Source organism: Trachurus trachurus (genome assembly GCF_905171665.1).
Source record: "Trachurus trachurus genome assembly, chromosome: 6".
NCBI classification, from domain to species: Eukaryota; Metazoa; Chordata; class Actinopteri; order Carangiformes; family Carangidae; genus Trachurus; species Trachurus trachurus.
Genome location: NC_139897.1, coordinates 2,796,634 through 2,822,549, shown reverse-complemented (window position 1 = coordinate 2,822,549; position 25,916 = coordinate 2,796,634). Strand labels below are relative to the sequence as shown.

The following is a 25,916-nucleotide window of genomic DNA, read 5'->3' as shown; positions in this document are numbered from 1 at the left end:
TCCTCAAATAGAGCCTCTTTGAATTTAATTGAGATGATGTTAATGATCCAAATGAATCAAAGTCTGACCCATCCACCTTCTCCACCACATTCTGACTGAATCATTATTTCATCAGAAACAGATTGTTTTTGGTCGGCGAACACTGACGGACCACTGAGAATACTGGGTGGATGACTTGGAATGGACAAACCTGTTGACAGAATCATTGTTCACTCTCTAAAGTCACAGAGTGATTGAAACGTTGTCTCTTCTCACTGACTCTATAAAAGCTTTTGGCACATTGCATGTATATTCACACTGTTACACACGTATTAGATACTATTTGATTCTTATAGGCAAGAGGGTAATAAGCATATTCCAACAGAACTGTACTATAAACTATTACATTTTTTCACTTAGTTGTTCCTTTATTTGCTACACTGCAAATTTCTAAACAAGTATTTTAATCATAATATTCAAGCCGTACAGTATTATCACATGTTCTTCTCTGATCAATAATGGTGACAATGACTTAAAAATAACTGCAATAGAATATTATTTTACTCTCTTATATCTCAAATATTTAATCATTGATCTGTGTGGACCGGCAATTACACAAAACCCAAACTGTTTTATATATTTTTTAAAGCATTTGAATGATAACAAAACACTCTAATGTATGACAAAAATGGCTTTACAATGATGTTTAACACACTTAAAGTTACCTGCACTGATCCAATCTCAGATTTCAAAGTTTAAATAAAGTTCCTTGGACTTTTTTGAAGAGGATGAAACCAAAACATAATTAGTCTGATGATGTCTCTGACTCATGACAAGTGTTCATTTGATTGACAAGTGAAACAGCCACAGACTGTGGTCCATCACACCCACACACACACCAGACAGAACGACTGACAGATTTAATTGCTGTGGCAACACCTGTCATTTCACACCCCACTCTGTTATTCTGATGAGAGCCCACGCTAATCAAGAGTGTGTGTGTGTATGTATACTGTATGTGTGTGTGTGTGTGTGTGTGTGTGTGTGTGTGTGTGTGTGTGTGTGTGTGTTTGTGTGTATGTGTGTATATGTGTGTGTGTTCAGTGAAGAGTTCCATCAGTGACGGTCACTACATAGACTGTCCTATAATATGTGCGGAGACAATGATGAAACAGAAGACTGTCATGAGTCACGGAGATGGTAATTGTGATGGTGATGATGATGATGATGATGATGATGATGATGATGATGATGATGATGATGATGATGATGATGATGATGATGATGATGATGATGATGATGATGATGATGGTGAGATGGACTGACTGTGAAACCACCTACAGGAGAGACTGTAAATAATTTATACACCCTTGGTTCATTTTGCGTCCACGTTCCTGGTTGCAGCACATGTTTGTGTGACAGATGGTGGTGGTGGTGGTGGGGGACAGGAAGCAGCTTCACACAAAATCAGACCTGGATTTGGAGAATCACAGGTGTTGATGATTAGAATATTAAAGAGTCAGGTGCAGGAAGAGGTTTCAAAAATGCCCAGAAAGCCACAAAATAAAAGAGTAATATTCAACACACACAGGAAGAAGGCCTCAAGGCTGCTCAGAAAAGAGAAATAGAGAAAGAAATGTATTAGAAACGTGTGGTGTTTTGCTATCTCTTTTCTTCCTTCCTGTCCTGAGGAAGATGAGTGTGATTATTACATCACACAGATGGGACACAGATGGAGCTGGATCTGGAGATAAACATAGAGAGAGACTGATTTCCTTTGTATCCACTGTTGGTTGATCACTTCAGGAAGACTCAGTGTCACTAGCAGCACTACTGTCAGAAGATGACCCAGCTCTGCTGTCTACCATACTGCATGGTTGCTGCATGCAGGAACGACTTAAAGGGATAGTTCAACATTTTGGCAAATTGGCCCATTGCCATAATCGCAATAGTCATAGCAGGAGGTTCGTTAACTTTATTTGTCAGTGTAAGCTATTTTTAGAACGGCGGAGCGGAGCAGCAGGCTGCTCAGAGCTACACTATGGAGGCTAAAGGAATTTCTTGGTTTTCCTCATCAAACTCATCAAATACAAAATCCCAAAACTCCAAAACGCTCTGGTGGACAAGTTGTGACCTGCACAATCACCACGCCATGAGATCATAATGGAACGTTACAAAACGGAGCCGTTTTCGAGGTAAATACAGAGTCTGCTTGCTGAAAAACTGTCCCTGAACGCAACGCGCATCAGCGGTTTTGCATGAATTTACCTCTAAAACAACTCTGTCTGGTAACGTTCTGTTATTATCTCATAACGTGGTGAATGTGCAGGTCACAACTTGTCCACGACAGCCTTTTTGAATTGTTGGATTGTGTATTTGATGAGTTTGATGAGGGAAACCAAGAAATTCCCTTAGCCTCCATAGCATAGCCCTGAGCAGCCTTGTTCTCTTCCGCCGTTCTAAAAATAGCTTACACGACAATTAAAGGTAACGAACCTACTGCTATGACTATAGCGATTATGGCAATGGGCCAATTTGCCAAAATGTTGAACTATCCCTTTAAAAGTTGATGAGTTGTTTATATTTCTAACCAAATTCGAAAGGAAAGGAGTGTCATTGATGCACATGAGTGTTTATTTGCAGAAAATAGTCAAAATAACAAAACTGTTGCAGTGTTTTCAGACCTCGAGTAATGCAAAGAAAACAAGTTCATGTTCATTTTTAAACAGCATTTTCTTTTTACTTAGCAAAAGAAATCAACATTGGTGGAATAACCCAAATTTTCAATCACGGCAGTGGTTTTTATACTCTATAATAAGATTTGGTTCAGATGATCACCCAATCAGTGCCTCATTAAGTAGAATGAGGTGTGCTTGTGTTGGATTTCAACAGACACTGGAATGAAATGGCTGCCATTCATGTAGAGATGTTGATTTAAGAAAGAAATTGGTATTTTCATTTTTTCCAGAGCTGTATGAATCTTCACTCGCTGAGCATTTTATTCATGGGCTGCTGCCCCTCAAACTGAACAAACAAGTACTCCCTCATGTCTTCATTAGCTCACCGTCACCTGTTGGTTTTGTGGACACATATGGTTGAGTAGTGGCGTGTCAGCTGTCCAATAGAAAGTCATAAAAAGAGCTATGGTCATCTGCAGCCAACCTAACTTTGTCTTTTGTCTCAAAGCTCCAGTGAGGACATGTCTGGTTCTAACACATTTTCCAGGATGTTTAACTCAGACCTGAGTTTGCAATAATATTTATATTATATAATATTGTCAAACACTTGATAACTTCTTTAATATATCAGAGAGGGAAGAAGGAAGGGAAGAAGAAAAATAAGGTATTTAATCTCACCCCTTTTCCAAAGGTCATTGTAATGATAATGAATTGAATTCCCAAAGTTCAATATATATTCTATACATGAGATATTTGAAAAGAAGAAGTCATTGTCTCCCAGCCGCTGCTGTTGTGTGTGTGGTGTACACACAGCCACGCCCGGCCGGCAGTGTGGCTCTGAGCAGATCTACAAACATCAAGCTGTGCTGGTTTATTGAACAGACAAGTAGTTTCAGTATCTGTCAGCTGAGCGTGATGAGGCTGTGATCAGTGTGACTGGAGGGATGGAGGTGTTTCTGATGTGAGTCTGCTGCAAGGATGTTGACGTCAGCCGATTTGTCTGTCTGACCTTTCCTCCAATAGCACAGCCAGGGCTTCTGTCTATAGGGCTACACAGATGGGTTAAGTCATATTGTAATAATTGTGCACAATAATGTGGCTGTGATTATAATTAACAAGTAGTATTATGAGTATATGTGCTTGCTTATTAAGGAAAATGCAGATTACTGATCATTTTGACACATATTTCTCAATTCAAACATGAAACTTCATATAAAAATACAAACTACAGACAAAACAATGTTATTATTATATTATATTAATTATTATTATCAATATATTATTTGTAGTATTAAATCAATATAAACTCTAATGTGCCCTGCCACAGTTTCATGTTCCAAGCACAGTCATAACCAACTAACACAGTGCTTGTTGTTTTGACATAGGCTAAAGTGTATTTGTCCTCCTACTGTCATCCCTCAGGTTATCCATCAGAGAGAGAGAGGGGGAAACAAAATGAGACATGGTCACGTTTTGGTCTTTCCTCGTATTCACTTGCTCTTATAGTAATGTAACATACTGTATATGGTTGCCCATAAAGTTAAAGTTTTTCCAAGACACATTCATCTTTTTTTCCCTATTATAAAGGTTAATTGTTGGATTCATTTTCACAGTGATACGTTTGGAAGAGATTGATCAATACAATTTTGAGAAGGTATACACTAAGAATAAATCACATTTTTCACATAAGAAGAGGGGAAAAAATCAACTTTATGGGCAACAGTGTATAAAGTAATGCAACAACCTTAATCAAATCAAATCAAATCAAATCAACTTTATTTATATGGTGCCTTTCATACTTTGCAGTAGCACAAAGTGCCTCACAGAGAATAAAAACAAAACAAAACATGAACAACAAAGAAACATCATGAAAACCCAAACCTCCATACACACAGAGATACACAAATACATACACACCCACACATATACACTAGCTGTCGCTGAGGAGACATGGCTGGGCACCGAGAATCATGGTCCATGACTGCAGGAGTGCCACCACAGGGACCGCCCACGGCCCCAGCCCAGGCAGACAGGAGGCTCCACACCAAGGTGTAGAGCTCTCTAGCCACTCGGGCCAGGGCCGTCCACGGGACAGCACCCCCATCGGTAGACCAGAGACAACTCCCGGTGTGGTAGGCCCCCCAGGAGGAAACACTGGGAAACCAAGGGGCTAAAACAGTAAAATAAGATAAAAGGTATAGAAGCTAAAAACTGAGGGAATAAAAACAGTAAAATGTATAAAATAGACCAAGTAAATGACGTGAAATAGAATAATTTTGTGCACCGACTAAAACATTGAAATAAAACAATAAAAAATAAAACAATAGGATAAGCTGAACTAAATAATATAAAATAGATTATTAATAAAAAATGTAAGAATAGGGGTGAGCATAAAAGGAATTAGAAAGAGTTAAAGCAGAAGTAAGCGATCCGGTGGTTTTGGCTAACTTCCTGTCAGCAGATGGAGTTAGCAGTCCCCGCCCTCGTCATGGATCTATTGGTCCTCGTCCCTACGTCACCAGAGGACCGCCCCTTTATGCCGTTCTCTCTCCTCATTGGATAAAGGTTGTAGGATACAAGGAAAGTTTTCTCCTCGGCTTACAGCAGAGCAGAGTGACTGACAGACCCGTGTTTCAGACCAAACACTCTATGTAAGTGATTGTTGTCGGAAGATAGAACTATTTAAGACTTATATTAACACAAACATTCCGCTTACTTCTGCTTTAAACGAGTCAGTTAAAAGCCTGATTAAAAAGATGGGTCTTGAGCCTCTTTTTAAAAACATCAACATGCAGCCCTGAGGTTCTCCGGCAGGCTGTAATAACTGAAAGCCGCGTGTGTTTTAGTTCTAACTTGTGCTGAAACTGGGTTGGGATAAAAGGCCAGCACCGGAGGACCTCAGGGTCCGCGAGGGTTGATACGGTAAAAAGTATTGCAGATAAATAAGAAGGCCCGTAAGGTTTCAAGAACCTTAAAATCGACTCTGTAATGTTAGGTAGCACAGTTTGTTGTAGATAGTTCTAGTAGTTTTTACCTTCAGTCCAGGATGTTTTCCTCAACCCCTCACTGCTGACAGAGTAGACGGGCACAGTGTCTCTTTCCAAGCACTGTATTTAGGAATCTGTGACATCTTTATATCTATATCTATGGATATTCATTCTATCTTTGTGAGGACCTGTCATAAGGCGTAATGGTCGTAAACTTATGTGCAACTGTTGTTGTGTTTTGTCTGGCTCACAGTTGGTCCTCCAGCTGCTTCGTCAGTTCTTTTACTGCCGTGCATTCATCAGACTCTTCTCACTGCTGTTTACCATGCTGTATCCTAAACAGCACTGAGATGCTTTAGATGTGTTGTGGTGTTGCCATGTGATATAGCATCTTTCATGGAGCATATTTACTGTATCATAATACCTCTATCTACTCAGTATTGGTGGTCTTGAGTCTGGGCCTGGGGCCTGGGGCTTGGGCTTTGATCTCAGAGTGTCCTCTCCTCTCCCTGATGTCTCAGTTAGTCCAGGTCCAGACGTCAGAAAGATGGAGACAACTGTTCCCCTTCAGGAACCTTCGATACTGAATACATTTCAATCAGGACAGACCACTTACGATAAGAGAGCCACGTTTGAAGATGAAGATGAAATTACATTTATTGTGCACAAAATAGACTTTGGTGCTTAGACCACGGGGTGTAGACCAGCTGAGTAAACTGATCTGGGGATGAGAAGCTTGCATCTGAAGAAGTTATATCCCCCCCGGGCCTAGACACTGGTGGTGGTAGGGAAGCTTGAAGTCGCCTGATGAGGGAACTCCTCGGTTGAAGATCCAGATTAAGACTAGTCTGTATCTTGATGGAGGTGGTGCCGGGGTGGAGGTGGGCTGAGAGTTTGCTGAAATGACGGCTGGATGACGGGAGAGAGAGAACTTTTAAATTTGACGCTAATGACTGATTGGTGGAAGGGAAAGAGGATGGCAGACTGTGATTGGCTGAATTATGAGAATAAGGGTGGAGCGAGAGGATAGCAGGAAAACAGGGAAAGGGCTTTGAGGCGTGCAGCGTGCTTAAAGACATTTGTCTTCCTGTCTGAACTTTCGCTTAGCTTCATTTAGTTACAATCCTGTAGCTACTTCCTGATCAAGTCTCTGCTCTTATCTTCATACAGACAGGTGTGTGAGAGAAATTGTAGAACCTGAGCTACTGTAAATCTGTATATGTACAGTAGCCTATGTCAATGAGATATTTCAGTTTTTGATTAGTTGATTCTAAATTGTGTTTTTAGTTTGTTGTGAAAGAGGACTGAGCGTAGACTGAGTCTGAAGATCTTCTGAATCCAAAAGATTCGTCAATATTACGTTTGAGGGTAATATTTTTGTTTACTATAATACAGTCGGCTATACACTGTTAGACTTTCATTGTGTGTGTGTGTGTGTGTGTGTGTGTGTGTGTGTGTGTGTGTGTGTGTGTGTGTGTGTGTGTGTGTGTGTGTGTGTGTGTGTGTGTGTGTGTGTGTGAGAGAGGGAGAGTAGGTTATTTCTGGCCTAGAGTGTTCCCACACAGTGTCACATGCACATATTCATACACCTACACATGTACAAACATACACATCTCTCTAAACAGGATAAATACACACAACCAGTACACACACACAGCCCCTGACCTTCTCATGGTCGTGTCTCATTTCCCTCGTTGCGCGTTCTAAATTGTAAAAAACACACACACGTGCACATGCACACACACACTCACTCACAGTGTTTTAAATATGAGACTGTCCTGCATTGTCCACTGACCTTTCTAAAGGACACCTTCCTCACACAGCGGAAGAGTGTGAGGCTGTTAGCTCCTACACACAGCCCACAGTGTGTGTGTGTGTGTGTACATTTGTAGCAGTGGAGGACAGAGACAGTTATCACTGCTCTGCTCCTGGTGCAGGAAGATCATCAGCTCTTCAAAGGCGAGAGCTGCATCCGAACTGAGCAGCTGTGTGACCTCAGCAGCTCCAATATGGAATCCTGATAGTTATTATAGACCCCTTCACAGACTGTAAACATCCGGGTGGGCGGGGCTTAGCTGGAGGTAAAACATCTGAAACGCGGTAGCTTGTAAACGCTGGTTAGCATGTTTTAACGGACTGTTTTTTCAAGAATGGACGAGGAAAAGTCATATTTTAGTGAATATGTTAGTACACCCACCCTCAGAGACCGTGAGTGTTGTTTTAAAAAGTTGACTCCAGACCGTCATATGTAGGCTACCGTAAATTCTCAAATAAAAGCTGAGTCTCCAACAGACAACAGGTGCTACAGTAGTTCTTATAAATGTACTAAACCTCTGAAAGCCCATGATCGCCTGTTTGAGCAGTTTCTAATCTGCTTCAGTCCTGCTACAGTTCTCAAAGACCCAGATCCGCAGGTGTTGAAGCCTGGACCCGATGCGGCCCCGGGCCGGGCTCACGTCACGAGCATTAACTCTAGCGGCAAAAAAAAAAAAAAGAAAGAAAGAAAAAAGAAGCCGGTGGTCCGCCAATCTGAGCTATTAAATGTTTTCAACCTGAACCCGGTACGTCCGGTCGTGTTGTTCGGTCCGGCCCGTTGAGACATCGGACTGACACAAGGAGAGAGCCGGGGACTATAAGTTACAGTCTGTGGGCGGAGTACACCTTTATTTACAAGAAGTTTAATCAGTGCTTGTGAATGAATGCTGCTCTGGATCCAACTGGATCCTTCTATTCTTACTCTTTTAAACAGAACCTATTATATATTTTCCATGTTTGCTGAGCATAACATTTGTTCAAAATGAATTTAAAACCTGTCCCGGACCCGTACACAGTAGACACCTGTCTAAACAGATGCTGGGTCAGTTGTTTTGCCTCCAGTGAATGTCTTGACGTCACAGTGACGTAGGCCGCGAAGGGGTCTATAGCCAGGTAACCCCTTGGACGCACTGCACGCGGAAGCTGGGCGCGCGCAGTGCGCGCGGCTTCTCGGGCGCTTGGGTGGTCGCACTAGGAGCGTACTTCTCCTCCTCTCTCCGCGCCGGTCAGACATCGACTGCAGTCATTCATATTCGTATTCACTCAGTTTTCCACACACACGTCATTTTAAACATGTGTCTGTGTGTCTCATGTGCAGACGCAACGGTCAAATATGTATAGATGGACAAGCAACAACTTAATTAATCATCATTTAATTATTTTATTTTGAAAATTGACCGGATTCTCTCGCCTTTTCTGTGCCCGACTTCCTGTCTGGTACGACCACGTCTGTCCAGCTTGACAGACGGCGCTCTCGGCGCACGCGGCTCGCGTGAAAAATAGAAATGAACCGAACTGAAGCGCTCCAGGCGCGCGCACTGCGCTCCACAGCGCGAGATGTGCGGCCAGGCAGACCTGTTAACATGTGCGCCGAACTGAAACTCCTTCCGCTCCAGGGCGCTGCGCTTCGGTTCCGCGTCTAGTGCGTCCAAGCTGTAAGGCTACGGCCTTTTTCCTCCTCTGATAAACATTTGGAGTTTGGACAGATCTTTACATGGAGCTGTCTTATAACAACACTCCAGGAGTCTGTCCCCTGAGGAAAGACTTACTTTTTACTTTAGAAGGTGGGACAGTATGAAATGTGTGTCTTAGCTATGTGTGTGATTTATAATATATTATAGTACTGCCAGTATAATGTAATATAGCAGTACAGTATTGACCACATCAAGACAACAAACAAAATCTTTAACCAGTCACTGTGATGCATAAATCCTACATACATAATAGGTGTTTTTTTTTTTTTGGGGGGGGGGTTGTTTTGATTTTTTAGAAAGGATGAACTGATTAGATTTTTAGATTTTGCTGGTCCAAGGTCAAGGTGACAGTGACTTCAGAAAATGATGACACCATGATGACTTGACAGAACTTCTTTCAATTTCATTGTTGTGGTTGAAAGTTGAGCGAAACCTTTTAACACAACTCAACACTCACACTCAACACAGTAATTATGACAAATGTTTACACAAAGTGTTCATATTGCATATTTGATAAACTGGGATGTAAGCTGATACGAGACAATAGTTGACAGAAAAACATCAGGAGGTGAATCTAGTGCTGGTTTATTTTGCCTCTGAAGTGTCCAAACTTTTGTCCAGAAACTGGACCTGTGTAAATATGACTGGATGCTACTGGTCAGCTGCTAGCATAAATAAAACACCTGATGCTAATCAGCTAATGTTCAAAACATTCTTCTGACATTTCTGTTCCCCTGAGGAAGAAGTGTAGTCATGAATAATCTAACGCCAGCGTCAGGTCAACGTGTTAGAAAAACAGCCTGCAACGGCTGCTTACGTGACTGTGATGTTAATCAGTCGCCATAATGGAGAAGGTTTTTACTCACTTAAAGAGCAACTATGAGCTGAGAAACCGCTCATGATTAGTGATTTAACCTCTCATCAGGCTGCAATGATGTCGATGTGTAAAGGCCCATTACCTTCATCACAGACCAGTGAACAGTCCACTCAGTCACAGGACGGAAGCAGCTCCCTGCAGATCTACCTGATGGTCAGCACCATGGACAGCAGCCCTGTGAGAGCACTTCACATAAAACACAGCCCACTGCAGCAGCAGCAGCATGGCTCACTGAGGGCCTTTGATGGCTCTGTGGCCCTTGGGCTTCACACTACATCACTGCACAGGAGGAGTCTTTTAGCCAATTTAAACATTTAATAGGTTTTCAGCTTCACTCAAAGCTGATCGGCACAACAGTCAGACAAAGTGAGGGTAGACATTAATGTATTAGATAGAAATGAATAATAATAAATAGTATACATCAGTTCACATGTGTTCACATTAAACAGGAAGGGTTTAGTCACAGAAACGAGATGACAGATGCAGATATTCACATACACACACACACACACACACACACACACACAATCGAACAACACGGTTTAACACAATAAAAGTCTCCAGTTCTCTATCTTAGTATTTATTACTTAACACTACGGCCTCCAGCTTGAGTGTCATATAATAACTGTATTTTGAGTCTGTGGTACAGCGCTCATCTCAGACACAATCACAGGAATTATTTTGGAGAAATATATTAATCCTCCTGTTGTGAAACACTGTGTGTGTGTGTGTGTTTGTGTGAGAAACCTGAGTCTCCTGTGTCTCTTTTCTCATTCTCACCATCAGTCTCACCTTCTTCTCCTCATCTCTCCTCCCTCTGTTTTGTTATTTTTCTGTTTCTGTCTCCTCCCGTCTTCCTTTAGCTCCACTCTCTAACCTCACAGCAGTCGCTATCAGGCTGTCTGTGTGTAAGCAGCCTCTGCCTTGATTTAATTCTTGATGTGAATCATTGTGTGTGTTTTTCATGACATAAACCAGTGTTTTGTGGTCCTGGCACCACGGATATGACATGTAAGTCTGTCCATTTATTGATCCACTTTTTTGTAATCCCATTACATTTGCTTCGACTTCCTTAAAAAAGAAAGAAAAAGAAATAACTAATTAACCAATGATGTAAACCGCACTTAATTTAGCTTACAGTAAATGCTTCAAGGACTTTAATGCTTATTTGATGATTGATCATATTTGATTTAATACACAAAATGCAAAGTTAATAACTTAAAATCATTTGTTTCATTTTGCTATTCCACTTGTAGTTCAATACGCTAAATTTCAATATAATTTAACATAAAATCATTTGTTAGTCATCTTGCTTTCCCAAGTTACTTCAACTATGGTTTAAGTGTGGGAACATTGTATTTGTATATTTCAAATTCAACTTAGAAACTTTAATTTAGAAAACAAAAAGGAAATCTGAGTCTGTGAGTTGTTGTTGTATCTCTAGCTCTAAACATTAGGCTTTCTTTAGACTCTAGGAGCAGTGGCTCTGCCTCTGACTCAAACTGGTGTCTTTCTGTCATCAAGTCATGATCACAAGACACTGAGCCATAAAACGTTTTAGTGAACCTACTAAGATCAAGTATAAGGGGACAATAAACAAAACAAACATTAAAGCAGAAGTAAGCGATCCGGTCATTTTGGCTAATGCTGCGTTCCAGGCAGGCTTTTGAAACCGTAAGTTACGGCTTCAAGTCACGACTTACGACTTTGTAGCGTTCCAGGCAACCCACTCGTGTTTTTCCGACCTGTTGCCTGTGAAAGTCACTATAACGGCCACTCGTAACTTCTGACCCGTGAACTCGTACCAGATCGAACTGGTACGACTTCACAGGTCGGAAAAACACGAGTTACGGGTTGCCTTGAACGCACCATAACCTCTTGTCAGCCGATGGAGTTAGCAGCCCCCGCCCTCGTCATGGATCTATTGGTCCTCGTCCCTACGTCACCACATTCACGTGCATCCCGAGGACCGCCCCTTTATGCCGTTCTCTCTCCTCATTGGATAAAGGTTGTAGGATACAAGGAAAGTTTTCTCCTCGGCTTACAGCAGAGCAGAGTGACTGACAGACCCGTGTTTCAGACCAAACACTCTATGTAATGATTGTTGTCGGAAGATATAACTATTTAAGACTTGTATTAACACAAAAATATCGCTTACTTCTGCTTTAACACAGCATTGTTCCACATACCAGTGGAGTTTATGATAATGTTGAAATTGGTGAAGATTCAAAGCAGTTTGCTCCAGGGTCAACCTTTATTACCGCTCTGGTAAGGTGGTACTTAAAATGATGCTGGGTGTGATGCTGCTTTAAAATGAAGGAGGCAGTTTGTGTGTGTGTTGTCTGTGTCACATATCAGAACATAACCATGGTGGTTCTTTTGAGGGAAATTGTTGCTTTTGTGTGAGTTAGTACTAGAAATGAAATGAGTTTTTTTTCACAAAAACTTAACAGTTGTACTTTTAACCAGCGAACTGAACTGAAACTCTATATCTATTCAACAATATGATCCTCAGGCCGGCTCTTTGTCACTGCCGTATTTCTTTCATATTGACTGATTTATGATATTCAAGTACTGAACAGGTTTCTTTGATCACAGTGAAGAACAGATTGTGGTTTAGTTTCATAAACACATCTTATGCTCCACTCCAGCTCAGGTTAGACCTTTTGGCAGAATAACTAATTGAATGACATTTAATGGACAAATTTTACTTGTTAGATTCATCCACCAACTTTATTATAACAAAAAAAATAATGTGGACACAAATATATTTCCTGCAAAAACAGCTTTGCTGCTCACAAATGGACTGGAGTCTTTAAGCTGGACAAATTTTTGAGGACTATTTTTAGTAGCGGTTTGATCCAGCAGGATGGTGAATGTCGGACTGAGTCAGAATCAACAAAATGAAATGAGAAAATAATGACACGCACACACACATGCATACACTTACACGAACAGACACACACACGCACACACACTAGGTTGCACAGAGATGCCATTATCCATCTCTGTATCTGTTTGTCCCAAAATATCATATCATAGCGTCTACCAGAAACTGATGAATTTATTTGTTCATTTGTTTGTTTGTTTATGTATTTGATTTTTTTTGCTTTCTAAATTACAAAGGAACATTAGGTTAAAGGAAGTTACGTAAATTCTGGTGAATCAGAGGTCCTCAACGCATCAGACTGATAAACTATTTCTATAATGATGAGATGTACTCGTCTGTTTCCCTCCCTCTGTTTTATTAAGATATCAAGACAAACTCAAAACAAACTGCAGACTCGCTTCAGCAAACAGCTGTCCCAGCGCTGCCAGGTTGAGAGACGAGGTCACGGTATCAAGAGATTCACTTCAATAATATGGAGCAACTATAATGTGTCTCTAGATGCTGCAGCCTCAGATGAAGACACTGCATCGAGGAAGCGCATAATATACATAAAAATGGGCTTTGCCTTACATTCTGTATAATAATGAGAATATTCAGATATAAAAAATATTCTGACTCATTACATTTTCTTTGCCTTTCTGAATACATTTTCAGGCACACCCCGAACAGACACACATAGTGAGATATCTCTGGGCAACAAATTGAATCGAAGGTAACTGGACTTGTATTTGTCTAGGAAGACGTGGGCCTGCCTAGTCCTCAGTACAAACAGTGGAGCCTGGTATTTAACCTCTGTGAGGCTGTTTACCAAAGTACTTGTGGGTGTGTTCTCCTTTTGTGATAGGTGTAGTTTCACTTGACCATTGTGGCTCCTCAGGTCCATTCTCAGCTGTCTATTTACACGTAAAGGAAAAGGGAAAGGGACACCCCTTTGAGGACAGCAATGTTAAAGATGTCAAATGCAATGTCAAAAATCAAATATATCTTTCATAAATGCGTATTTCACTGAAGTGGAATCACACCCGCATACAAATGAAAGCTTTCTGGTACCTTAGAATGAGTTGTTACAAGTCTTAAATACATAAGTGGGTGACGCACCGAACCGAGGCGGCCATGTTGCATCGCCATTTTTTTTACATTGAGTGGCAGCGTGACCGTAGGTAACCATAGAAACTCAGCGGAGCTGTGGGCTCGGCCTGTTAAAACTGTCACCACTGTGTAGTGTGAGGAAGGACGGAGGCACTGGTGTTGCATTCAGGTGCAGTCAGGCAGACGGCCGTCGGCAAACCAACCGGATGTCATTTTACTCCGCCAGAGAAAGACGGTAAAACGTGGGTCAGGTAAACAATACGACATCACCATGACAACATGTTGTCACGCCTGTATTGTTTTGCCTCGTGCTGGAGGACCACTTGTTTACATAGACGCTTGTTTATCCTGTTACATGCAGCGTCTGTTGTCTGTCTGACGTCTGCCCGATTTCACCTGAATGCAACATCAAGAATACGTTCAGATATGCAACCGCAAGATGGGGGGAATTCCTACATATTATATATTTATATATTTTATTTTAGGGTGACTTTTAACATCAGTCCAGGGACAACAGATGTAAAATAGCCTTTTGGCTAATTCTGGCACGTTTACATTTGTTTAAATGTTTTTATTAATGTGCAATGTCCCTGATCTCTAAACCTTTAAATAAATAATTATACCTTTAAGATTTTGGACAGGGAGGACAGATGGTTTGAAAGAGGAGTGAAAGAAGCCATCTATGTAAAAGTGGAGAAACCATCCCTTAACATGTTGTCCCCTTTCATCGATAGAGTAAGGAAACAACTCAACCCTTGCATGACTCTTAACAACTGTCATTTACAGTACCAGGGTCCCACAGGACCCTAACGACTGTCGTTCATAAGAGACGCCAACAATGGTCAAGTGAAACTACACCTATCACAAAGTACTTTGGTGAACACCCTCAAAGAGGTTAAAGCCCTGGGTTTTGCTCCACTGTTTGTCAGACTAGTGAGGACTAGATGCATTACGAACGATGAAGCCCCTTGGACAAGAGGTGAAACCTCTTCCTAGACAAACACAAGTCCAGTTGCCTTCGATTCAATTTGTTGCCCAGAAATAATGATGACCTGGATGAAAGAGAATATTCACAGACATAGTGACATAGGAGTCAATCAGTCAAATGCTCAGTAGTATTGCATTATTATTGTATGGAAAAAAAGATCAAATACAAATACAAAAAAGGACAAGAAAAGAAAACATGTTGCATCTCACCACCTCATCAGTGATGTGCAGTGATTAGCAGTCTGTCCAAAACAGTGAGGATGAGTTCTGCGTTGTCTTGACTGAGGCTGGCACAGCACCATCCACAGTGGCTGTGTAAACATTGTGACCAAGCAGTGATGGACACAGTCTGACTGGTAGAATCATCAATTATGCAGAGTCAATGGGCTTAGGTTACCTACCTGAGCTGCTGCCTGTGTGTTGGACGACAGGGACGACAGATCTTCTGTCTGATGTTGTCCCGTGGTTGATCAGCTCGTCCTCTGCCCTCCATTGTTGTATTTATGGTGCTTACGTCCTGATTGACGAGTCAACAATGAGGCAGTGAGGTGATTGGCCAGGTGTCTGCTCCATGCTCTGACATTTTGAATAGCGGCGTTTTTAAAATGGCAACAAATGACTATCTGTCAGATTACTGTGTCTTACACAGAGAACCGAGTGCAGTGTGTAGCAGAGAGTGTCATGTTGAATTGTAATTTGGATGCAAAGGTGAAAATCCATTTAGAGTCGTGGAGACGCTTTTTGCTGTCGGTTTCAATCATTTTGATTTCTGTCTCATTTCGGTGCGTTAGCGACTGGAAAACTGTGATAATGTGGTGATCTGGATTACAGTGTGTCATCCCCTGCCTCAGCAGCCTAGTCCGCTCTTCATGGTTGGCTTTACGTTGCTATGGAGACAGACACCTGTGTTTGTGTTGTATGTTATTGCAACTCAGACAAGGTTATAAGGGGAAATGAGTTGTGTCTGTGTAAAGTTCACACACAGTGTGTGTTTGTGACTCCAGGACACATTCTGCGTGTGTGTGCATGTGTGTGTGTGTGTGTGTGTGTGTGTGTGTGTGTGTGTGTGTGTGTGTGTGTGTGTGTGTGTGCATGCATGTGTGTGTGTGTTACTGAAAACTTTCTACCTATTTTCATTTTTATGGCTTCAGCAGATAGAGCCGTCCATCCCGTTTTTGATGATTCCATATCTCTGCAACGCCTTGAGGGAATTTCTTCAGGTTCGGCACACAGATGAACTGATTATTGTGGACAAAGGTCACAAGGTCCCATGTAAAGTAGTGTATTACAAATAGAAAGGTGCAATTGGGTCACTTCACAGAGGACTAAACCCAAAAGAAACAACAGGAGCACTCGATATAATGCAGAGGTTTTTACGAGACATGTTCTTACACTCACCAAATGGGCCGATACATGATCAAAGGGCAACTTAGGCCCGCCCACCAAGAATAGGCTACACAAACAATATACAAAATATCCTATTATACAAATAATTAATTAGAGCGAAAAGAGGGAGAGAGAAAATCAGATACAAATGGGAAAAAAAATAAAAAAAATTGTTAGTCATCACAATGAAACATATAGAGCAGCAATGTAATCCTAGAGGAAACATGATAAATTAAGTTCTTCGTTAAGTCCATGTGGTTCCACGGTGTTGAGTGGAAGTACAAATACTGTAATTCTGCTTAACAATGGTGAAATGGCTAAAATAAAGGGCCATTTCCTGAAAGAAATGAATGTATGTGGTTATTCTTTTGCAGTATTCTTCTTTGCCTTAGGATATGGATGATGACCCTGTCCTGGCTGTAGAGGAAATGAGAATAAATCTTATCATCAGCACCACTGACATGATTCACACACCAATACACATGAAGTGGAGCTGCTTTGAGCCCCCTGTTGTCATGGTGAAGTTTGTGACACTGTGACATCTTACCTGTCTCTGTCTCTTTCTCTTCCTCAGAAACCTGTCCAAGAACCCCAAGCTGACGACTCTGTCCTGGCAGATCTTTGAACATCTGCAGCTGTTTGAACTGTGAGTCTGTCCTCCTCACTCTGCTCACACCTAAATGACTCCGTACGCCTCTGTTGTAGCTACTGCCTGATGAGTTTGTCTTGGTGACTGACAGGACACAGACACATACTGTAACTGCAGGGAGAAACATCAACACATAACACACACAAACACACACACACAGACAGACAGATCCAGACAGTGAGCTGTTAGCGACCGACCAGTCCATCTGTCATGGATTCATCCGTCATTCGTTCCTATCAGTGTGGGAACCTCTGTCTTAGACACTTCAACAGTGATTGTGTGTGTTTTTTTAAAGGGATAGTTCACCCAAAATTGAAATTTTACTCAGTATCTACTCACCCTCATGTCGACTAAGGGCTGGGAGAAGTTTCAGAGTCCTCCGTGGCTTCTCTGAGTTACAGGGGGTCTCGGCGTAGCAGTGCATGTCCATATAACGGTTGCAAATGGATACCAACTGTCTTCGTTACAAAAAGACACACCAAAAAACATCCAAATACCTCCATGCTCTCGTATGTAATGTCTGTCTTGTATTGAAGCCCCGAAATTGTCCCGAAAAAAATTAAACAAGTCTATATTTCAAGCTTGTTTTGTAGTCGAACAAACTGGGAAGAGGACGGACCCTCATTCGTCCAAATTGGACGAACAGGGTAGAGGAGCATCGAGAAGCTTCCGCTACAAACAAGCTTGAAATATAGACTTGTTTCATTTTTTTCGGGACAATTTCGCATTTCGGGGCTTCAATACAAGACGGATATTACATACGAGCAGCATGGAGGTATTTGGATGTTTTTTGGTGTGTCTTTTTGTTATGAAGACAGTTGGTATCCATTTGCAACCGTTATATGGACATGCACTGCTACGCCGAGACCCCCTGTAACTCAGAGAAGCCACGGAGGACTCTGAAACTTCTCCCAGCCCTTAGTCCACATGAGGGTGAGTAGATAATGAGTGCAATTTCAATTTTGGGTGAACTATCCCTTTAACTTTTACTTGTGTAAATGTATGTTACAACAAGAGGACTGGTCTGGTTATTCTTCAGATCCTGGGTCAGTGTTGTAACCAGAGGTGAATGGTTCACACTGTGGCACTCATAGAAATGAACAACGTGGTGTACTGCCGGTGTTGAGCCGTTTGTGGGCGGTTAAAGAAAAACCTTGTGTTTTGTTGTGCTGCTTTTTTTTTTTCCATAGCGTACACACCGAGTGCAACAAACACACTTGTCATTATCATCAGACAGAGCAGAGGGTTGAGAGGCGTTGGTGAAGAGCTTATATTATGTCACATGTCATTAACAGGCCAGATGTATTAACAGAGGTTTTCTGAATCATAATTATACACCAGGGATTGTGGATGGCTGATCTGAGGTCAGGGCTGAGCAGGAGAAGAGGCGGAGCTCATCGAGTAAAGACCACTTTCCCTGTGTAAAATAACAGCGCAGCTTTCTTTTGAAGCCCTTCTCCTATCTTAAAGTCTGTAAAAATCCTCTGCTATGATGAATACCTTTTACTATTACTTCCTGATTGATAAACCCGCAGCAGGCCTTGAGCTCCGTCCACCACCTTCTGACTCCAGGTGAAAGAGCAGAGAGCATCACGATGGTTAGAGGAGGAAACATTAGAGACTCAGATTCCAAGGAACAGTCTGTGGAGACCACAACCAGAGACACAAAGGCCAGACACTACAGGCAAAAACACAGTTTGCACTGTGTACGCACTGATTTTGTGCTATTTTTCTTCCTTAACATGTATTCTTCCAGAAAAGTCAAAATAAATAGTAGAAAATCCACATTAAGGAGGTTGTTTTACTTAATTTTGTCTCTTTCGTCAGTAAATGTCTCCTAAATCCCAAAAGCTACTGACATACTGTGCTGTGTCTGTTGTCTGACCCATGAACAATGATGTCGGCTCCAAAAAAAGTAATCTCCTCCGTATCCGCAACCAATCGTAAAAGTAGGATTTACATTAACAATCTATGGAATTTTACAGTCCAAGTCTTTAACGGCTGTGTTCTCAAAATGAGTTTTTCATCAGACTCTGAGCTAGAAATCTCCACTTCAGCAGCACTTACAGACACCAAACCTTCCAGTTTTATTCCTGTCTATATTCTGAAGGTTTTTACAGAGGGGATTGTTGATATATCATTCAAAGCCTGATTTATACCACATTTTATTCCTAAAAACATGGCAAAATTTGACTTTTTAGGGCTGGTGACAGTATTTTCTCATTTACAGAGTGATAAAAAGAGATATCCAAAATCCCCTCTGTAAAAACTTCTGACTCTAATATGTCAACAAAATAAAACAGGAATTTTGAAAGTAGCTTTATCCATTGTTCAGATTTCTGTTCTGGAAATGTGTGAAAATTAACGCATATTTCATCATATATTGTCTCATTTACATAATTAAACATACAATTTGACAAAACTTGTAATACAAAAAATATTTGTCTTAATGTGAGTGATACATTTGGGAAGTTTCATGGTGATATCTGTTATTTTAAAAAAAGAGTCAGCATCTTTTATGTATGAAACCCTGGCCGTCTGAATATGTTTTATGAGACTGCCATTGGTTCATGCAGTTCAAGGTGGAACCACTCAGTCATCATGGTGTTTATGGATTATTTGTAATTTACACCCATCAGGCAAAACATTATGAATGAGAATATTCACTTGCTGCCTAATATATCCCACTAACAGGTGCAGATGAGGCTTTATTCACTTCACCTGTCTATGGTCATAATGTTATGCTTGATCGGTTTCTATTTTAACTGCTTATTTCACTCATCTCATGTGTCAGAGGTGTTTTAGTTTTAGCGGGAGCCTCTAAACTTTAAGACGACTGTTCTTTGATGAGGAGAAAGTCCTGGCACCGGCACACACACACACCACAGCACACCGGTCTGTGTTTGTCTTTGAAGCCAAGGAGAGAAACATAAAGGAGAAAAAGCTTGCATCACTCAGACTGTTGACTGATGTTCTGTGAAGTCATGACAGCTGCTGTACTCTGCTCCAGTCTGGTGTAACCGTTCATTTAGCCTAATGGAAGATAAATGTAACGGTGATGGGTCTGTTTACATGTGTCTGTGACATGTTACTTACTTTGACATACTGTAGTCATTAGTTACAGTACTAGTACTAGTTAGCAGAGGTGGGGACTTGGACTAGAGACTTGAGACTTGACTTGGACTCGAGTCCCGATTTTGATGACTTAAGACTTGCTTGATCAAATCAAAAAAAGACTTGGACTCGCTTGGGACTTGATGCCAAAGACTTGAGACTCTACTTGGACTTGAGAGCAAAGACTTGAATTCAAGTCAAGTCACATGCAGCAAGCACAAATATTAAAATATTTAAAAAAGTGTCACATCAATGTTGTAGCAGCCAGCCAGAGACGTTCTATATAGAACCCACTCCTGTTATCTGTCTTGGCTGTGTAGGCTATAATTAATGCCAACACACTAAAGCCTACCACACATAAAGATAATCTGGCTGATTTTGCCCCGATTTCCCCCCTTCGGACCAAAGACAAAAAACGCCCGATTATCTTAGGCTCTTGAGATCATCTTATGAGATTCTCCTGTAGTGTGTGGTGTTTTAAGATTTAAATTCTCCTGACAATCGACTCGTACAACGGTCGGCGGCGACAATCGTAAATATTAAACATGTTCAATATTTACGATTGTTGGCCCCAAGAATTGTGACCGTTTGGATCAAAAGTCGGCATGTGTGTGGGGGAAGCCGACAATCCTGAGTCACCCGCTCCGCGGAATGTGACGTGAAATTGAATAAGAAGCAGTTGACTGCAGCACACGTAGCATAACAAACCAGTGTGGCTAACGGCTCCATGGCTACCAAAGACGGTTTAATAGAGTATCTTTGATGGCTAGCATCAACAGAGTAGCTACGTCAGATCACGTTTGATCACACGAGATTTCTGGCGTGTTACTGTACGTCAATTTTAAATAGCTTTATTGGCATGAGAAGGCAGTGCTTATATTGACCAAGCAATAGAATATTGATAAAAATAAACAGATGAATAAGTGACAGAACATTAACTCTTTGACTGCCAGCCATTCTCACAGCAGCTTCCTCCAGCTTGCCAGGCTTTTTCCAGCTTTTTGACTGATTTCCGTAGACCCACCATATATTATGTACTGTTACTACATACACATTCAACCCATCAAAGGAAAGATGAGGGTCTCTAGTTTCCAGCAAAAAAAACTGTTTGTTTCTATCTTGTTCCAGTCTTGTGAAATTTGCGGTTGAATATAGGTTAGTTTAGCCCAAAATGCCATTTTGGCACCAAAATCTTGAGAAAAAGAGGTTTTTGTGTCGGCTGTCATTTTCAGGTGAACCAGTACAATTTGCTCCTTTATATTTTGCTTTAGTGATGCCTCAACATCTGTACAGTTGTTCTCTTGTAAACAACAACTAAATCAACACTGACAAATGACTTTTGATGACAACAGACAAAACATTTAGCTACTGACACACACTACTGCAGCCTTTTTTCTTTCTTTTCTTTGAGTTACAACTTTTTCTTTCCTTTTTTTTAGTGTGTGTGCGTACGTGACGTGTGCGTGTGCATGTACGTGTGCGTGTGTGTGTGCGTGCGTGTGTGTCTGTGTGTGTGTGTGTGTGTGTGTGTGCGCGTGTGCGCGGATCAGTTCGACAGGTTTTTATAGCCGAAACACGGCGCTTTAGATCAGATCCAGCTTCCTCTGGTCAGCAGGCAGCGGTCTCACTCACTCTCTCTGTCTCACACACACATCTACACACACATCTACACACAGCCTACAGCTCTGGCTGACGCCCCCTGAACTCACAGCCACAGACAGTCTGCTCACAACAGACACTCCCACCATCTTTACCTCTCGTCACGTTCGCCGGCGCCGTCCGCTCCTCATCCACACTAGATCGGGGATTTTCAAGCTGCTATCTGAGTGATTTCTCGCAAAATCTGGCGACTTTCCAAACGCTCTTGACGACTAACGACGAGCGATCAACGGGGTTGTTGTTACTAACGTGTGTGCGTTGTATCACGGAGCTGCACGGAGCTTCAACGAGCTGCCGAGCCGCCATGAGCCCCGCCGCCGCCCCCGAAGCTCTCACCGGCGGCCAGAGTCACGGAGCGGCGCCGCTGCAGTCAGACACCCGCACCGCTCCGTGAGGGGGGAAAAACACGCCATATTTTTTATATCTCTCAATCCAAATGTGTTTTTCTGCACTTTATTTTGATGATACAAGTCTGATCTTCACAGAGGAGTAGGGCAAGACATTCAACATGGCGTTGCCATTAAAAAAACGCTAAGACGAGTTATCTCGTCTTTGGCAGACTACGCTTGGATTCGCTAAGACGAGATAACTCGTCTTTGGCAGTGAAAGAGTTAACAATAAAATATAAACAACTTAACAATTGAGGCGTGGTCATGATCTTTATGTATCATTAATTATAATCGATTTGTTTGGGACTCAAAACAAAATCTTAGGACTTGGACTTGACTTGGGACTTGAGAGCAAAGACTTGAGACTCTACTTGGACTTGCAACATAGGGACTTTCTCCCACCTCTGCTAGTTAGTCTGGTTGATCATCAGGGAACCAGGAAGAAGTGCAACTTATCTATTGTTATCTGCTGTGTTACTACACAACAGCCATTATTCACTATTATAACGCACTGCACTGAAGATAATTTGGCACATTTTGTTGTTTCATTCAGATTTGCCAAATTCATTATCTGTGTGTTTGTTGGTGTGTGTGTGTGTGTGTGTGTGTGCCAGATACATAGTACCAGAGGGGGTGTATTAGTCTTTTAGAAGCAGGACATCTCCTCTGAGAAGGAGAAGAATACATCTGTCCTCTGCAGAGCAGAGATGGACACAGATACTTAGCCTACATGTACAAAGATGCAGCTCTCGCATAGTAAACACACACACACACGTACACAATGCTGTGAAGTCAGATAGCTCAGTATCACACCCGCAACAGCCCTCTCCCTCCCGTCCTCTCGTGTATCTTTGAGCTTTTAGAGGAGATGTTGGTTTCCAACACAAAACCAAGTGGCAAAGCTTCACTGAAAACAGTTTGATAGTGTACGACATACAGTAGTAGGAGGACACTGAAAAGGAAACACAGGCTGTGGAGCTTTGATAGCCAGTTAAAGGGATAGTTCAACATTTTGGCAAATTGGCCCATTGCCATAATCGCTATAGTCATAGCAGTAGGTTCGTTACCTTTAATTGTCGGTGCAAGCTATTTTTAGAACGGCGGAGCAGAGTGGCGAGCTACTCAGAGCTACGCTACGGAGGCTCATGGAATTTCTTGGTTTCCCTCATCAAACTCATCAAATACACAATCCAACAACTCCACAACGCTCTGGTGGACAAGTTGTGAGCTGCACATTCACCACACTATGAGATAATAACGGAACGTTACGAGACGGAGCTGTTTTAGAGGTAAATTCATGTAAAACCGCTGATGCGCATTGCGTTCAGGGACAGTTTTTCAGCAAGCAGACTCTGCTTCCGTTATTATGTCATAGCGTGGTGAATGTGCAGGTCACAACTTGTCCACCAGAGCGTTGTGGAGTTGTTGGAATGTGTATTTGATGAGTTTGATGAGGGAAACCAAGAAATTCCATCAGCCTCCGTAGCGTAGCTCTGAGCAGCTCACGGCTCTGCTCCGCCGTTCTAAAAATAGCTTGCACCGACAAATAAAGGTAACGAACCTACTGCTATGACTATAGGGATTATGGCAATGGGCCAATTTGCCAAAATGTTGAACTATCCCTTTAACATATCAGTAGATGTCTCTCCAGTAGTTCCTCCCTCAGAAGACACTGCTTGGACCTGGAAAGGTTAGAGGGACAGGGCCTTTTATCTTACTCTGGACAGGGCCTTCAAAGGGGTTCTTTGGGTCCAGATTTGGTTTTAGGATTCAGATTTTAAGACAAGATTTAAGATTACAGCTGAAGCTAAACCAGGTGCTGCTCTAATTGTTCAGCCATCACCAGAAGCTCTGTCTGCCCTCTGGTGCCTGAGATGTTACACCTGAGCCGGCGCCAACACAGATCAGCTGTTGGCAGGAATGTAACCTCCAAATGTCTCATGTAGTTATCAACTGGTCATTGTGGAACTTGATATGCACAAGTCATTGTTCTTCTTTTCTATACGCACTTTGTATTCTGAGTATATTAGTCTTCCACCTGTCGACTAAGGATATCAGTGTGTGTGAGCGTGACTAGATGAACCTTTGCCTGCCAAAGTCTAGCCATGTTATAAGAACTCAGATTTATTTCCCCAGTAGCCTATAGTTGCCTTTGTATTTAGTGTTGCTGTTTTCACACACTCACAGACCCTTTCCTTAGCTCAGGTAGTTGGGGCATCTGAAAATATATACAGTATGGCATTTCAAATAAAGTTATACAGTTTTGCAGTTACCATTGATACGGACACAAAACGAAAACGATATACATTCCCAGCAGAAGCATTTGCATCTACAACAAATGCATTTGGGCTTTGAGGATTCACTGCCAGAGTCCTGGCAAATGGCAAAAAAAGTCAAATGATGCAGCAGCAGTCTGTGAACAAACACACACACACACACACACACACACACACACACACACACACACACACACACACACACACACACACACACACACACACACACACACACACACGTAGGTGTAGCCTGGGGGTTAGACCCCCTACATCTGATCCTCCTGCAGCAAGAACAGGTGGATCGCTGCAGGGAAAAAGACAAACACAGAGAAAAGATTTTCTGTCCAGCACGTGGTAACACTGATTTGTGTTTCCATTACATTATGAGAGTGGACGAGTGGTTGCTGCGGCAACGGGCAACTTAGCAACAGCAGTGTAATTCTCTCATTGCTCCAGTCCACTTTGATCTGCATTTAACACAGAAGGAGAAAAACAAAGGAAAAACATGGCAAACAAGGAATGAATCCATCAGGTCTAGGGCCCGACCGATTTATCGGCGAGCCGATTAAATCGGCCGATTATAGCCCGTTTGAAACTAATCGGTAATCGGCCAAAACTCGGCGATTGTCGCCGATATTTTCAGGAATAAAATGCAGGGAATAAAACTTGGTTTTACTTTGAAAAGATTCCCCCGCACCGGCGCCGACCTCATGACAAACTCCATCCACTACCACCTCAGTCACAGCACACAGCAGAGTGACTGATCTGTCTCAAAACCAGTGTTGCCACTGGCTTTCTGTTTCCCTTTTTTTTTTTTTTTTTTACCGCGGTCGGGTTGTGAATTAATTAATTAATGCTCGTCTCCGGCCGTGTTGGGTCCGAGATTCAACAAGCCGGTCGGGGTCGGGTTTTACCGTTAGCCTATATACCGGCACGGCAGCAGTATGCTCATTTATCACCAATAAACACAGTAGATGAGGGAGGGAGTGACTGAGCTGAGGCTGTGTGACGGGTGGGGCGGGGGGTCCGCGGCGTGGGGTCCGCGGCATGGAGCGGTGCGGGACTCTGACTGCAGCGAGGACTATCATGTCTCTGCTCCGTGACACTGCTGTGAGACTGACCGCCGGTGAGCGCTTTGACACGGTGCCGGGCACGGCAGCAACCGCTGATCGCTTTTGATTGAAAAGAGAGAGAGAGAGAGAGAGAGACGCCGTGCCGTGTAAAAAAAAACAACAACAAATAAGTATCACGTGTCATGACTTCCTGTATTTGGCCCTTCAAAATAAAAGCCCATATTGATTTTGACTTCATTTTGACAAGACAGGGCTTCAAATGTTTTTTTTTTTTCATGCAACCAATCGACCAATGAAATTTTAGTTGGCTAATGATTTTTTGGTCGACCAGGCAGCCCTAATTTATATATTATATAATATATATAGATATATTA

General features: G+C 42.1%; 1 protein-coding gene across 1 annotated transcript in view; it reads left to right on the top strand.

Annotated features, from left to right (window-relative positions):
• LOC310987191 (NT-3 growth factor receptor-like) overlaps positions 1–25,916 on the top strand; it is a gene marked incomplete at its 5' end in the record, with an annotated part of 185,121 nt that overhangs the window by 73,218 nt on the left and 85,987 nt on the right. The window contains one exon of the mRNA XM_083973384.1: positions 16,957–17,028. Coding sequence (XP_083829510.1) covers positions 16,957–17,028 — 72 coding nt within the window. The remainder of the gene's footprint in view (positions 1–16,956; positions 17,029–25,916) is intronic.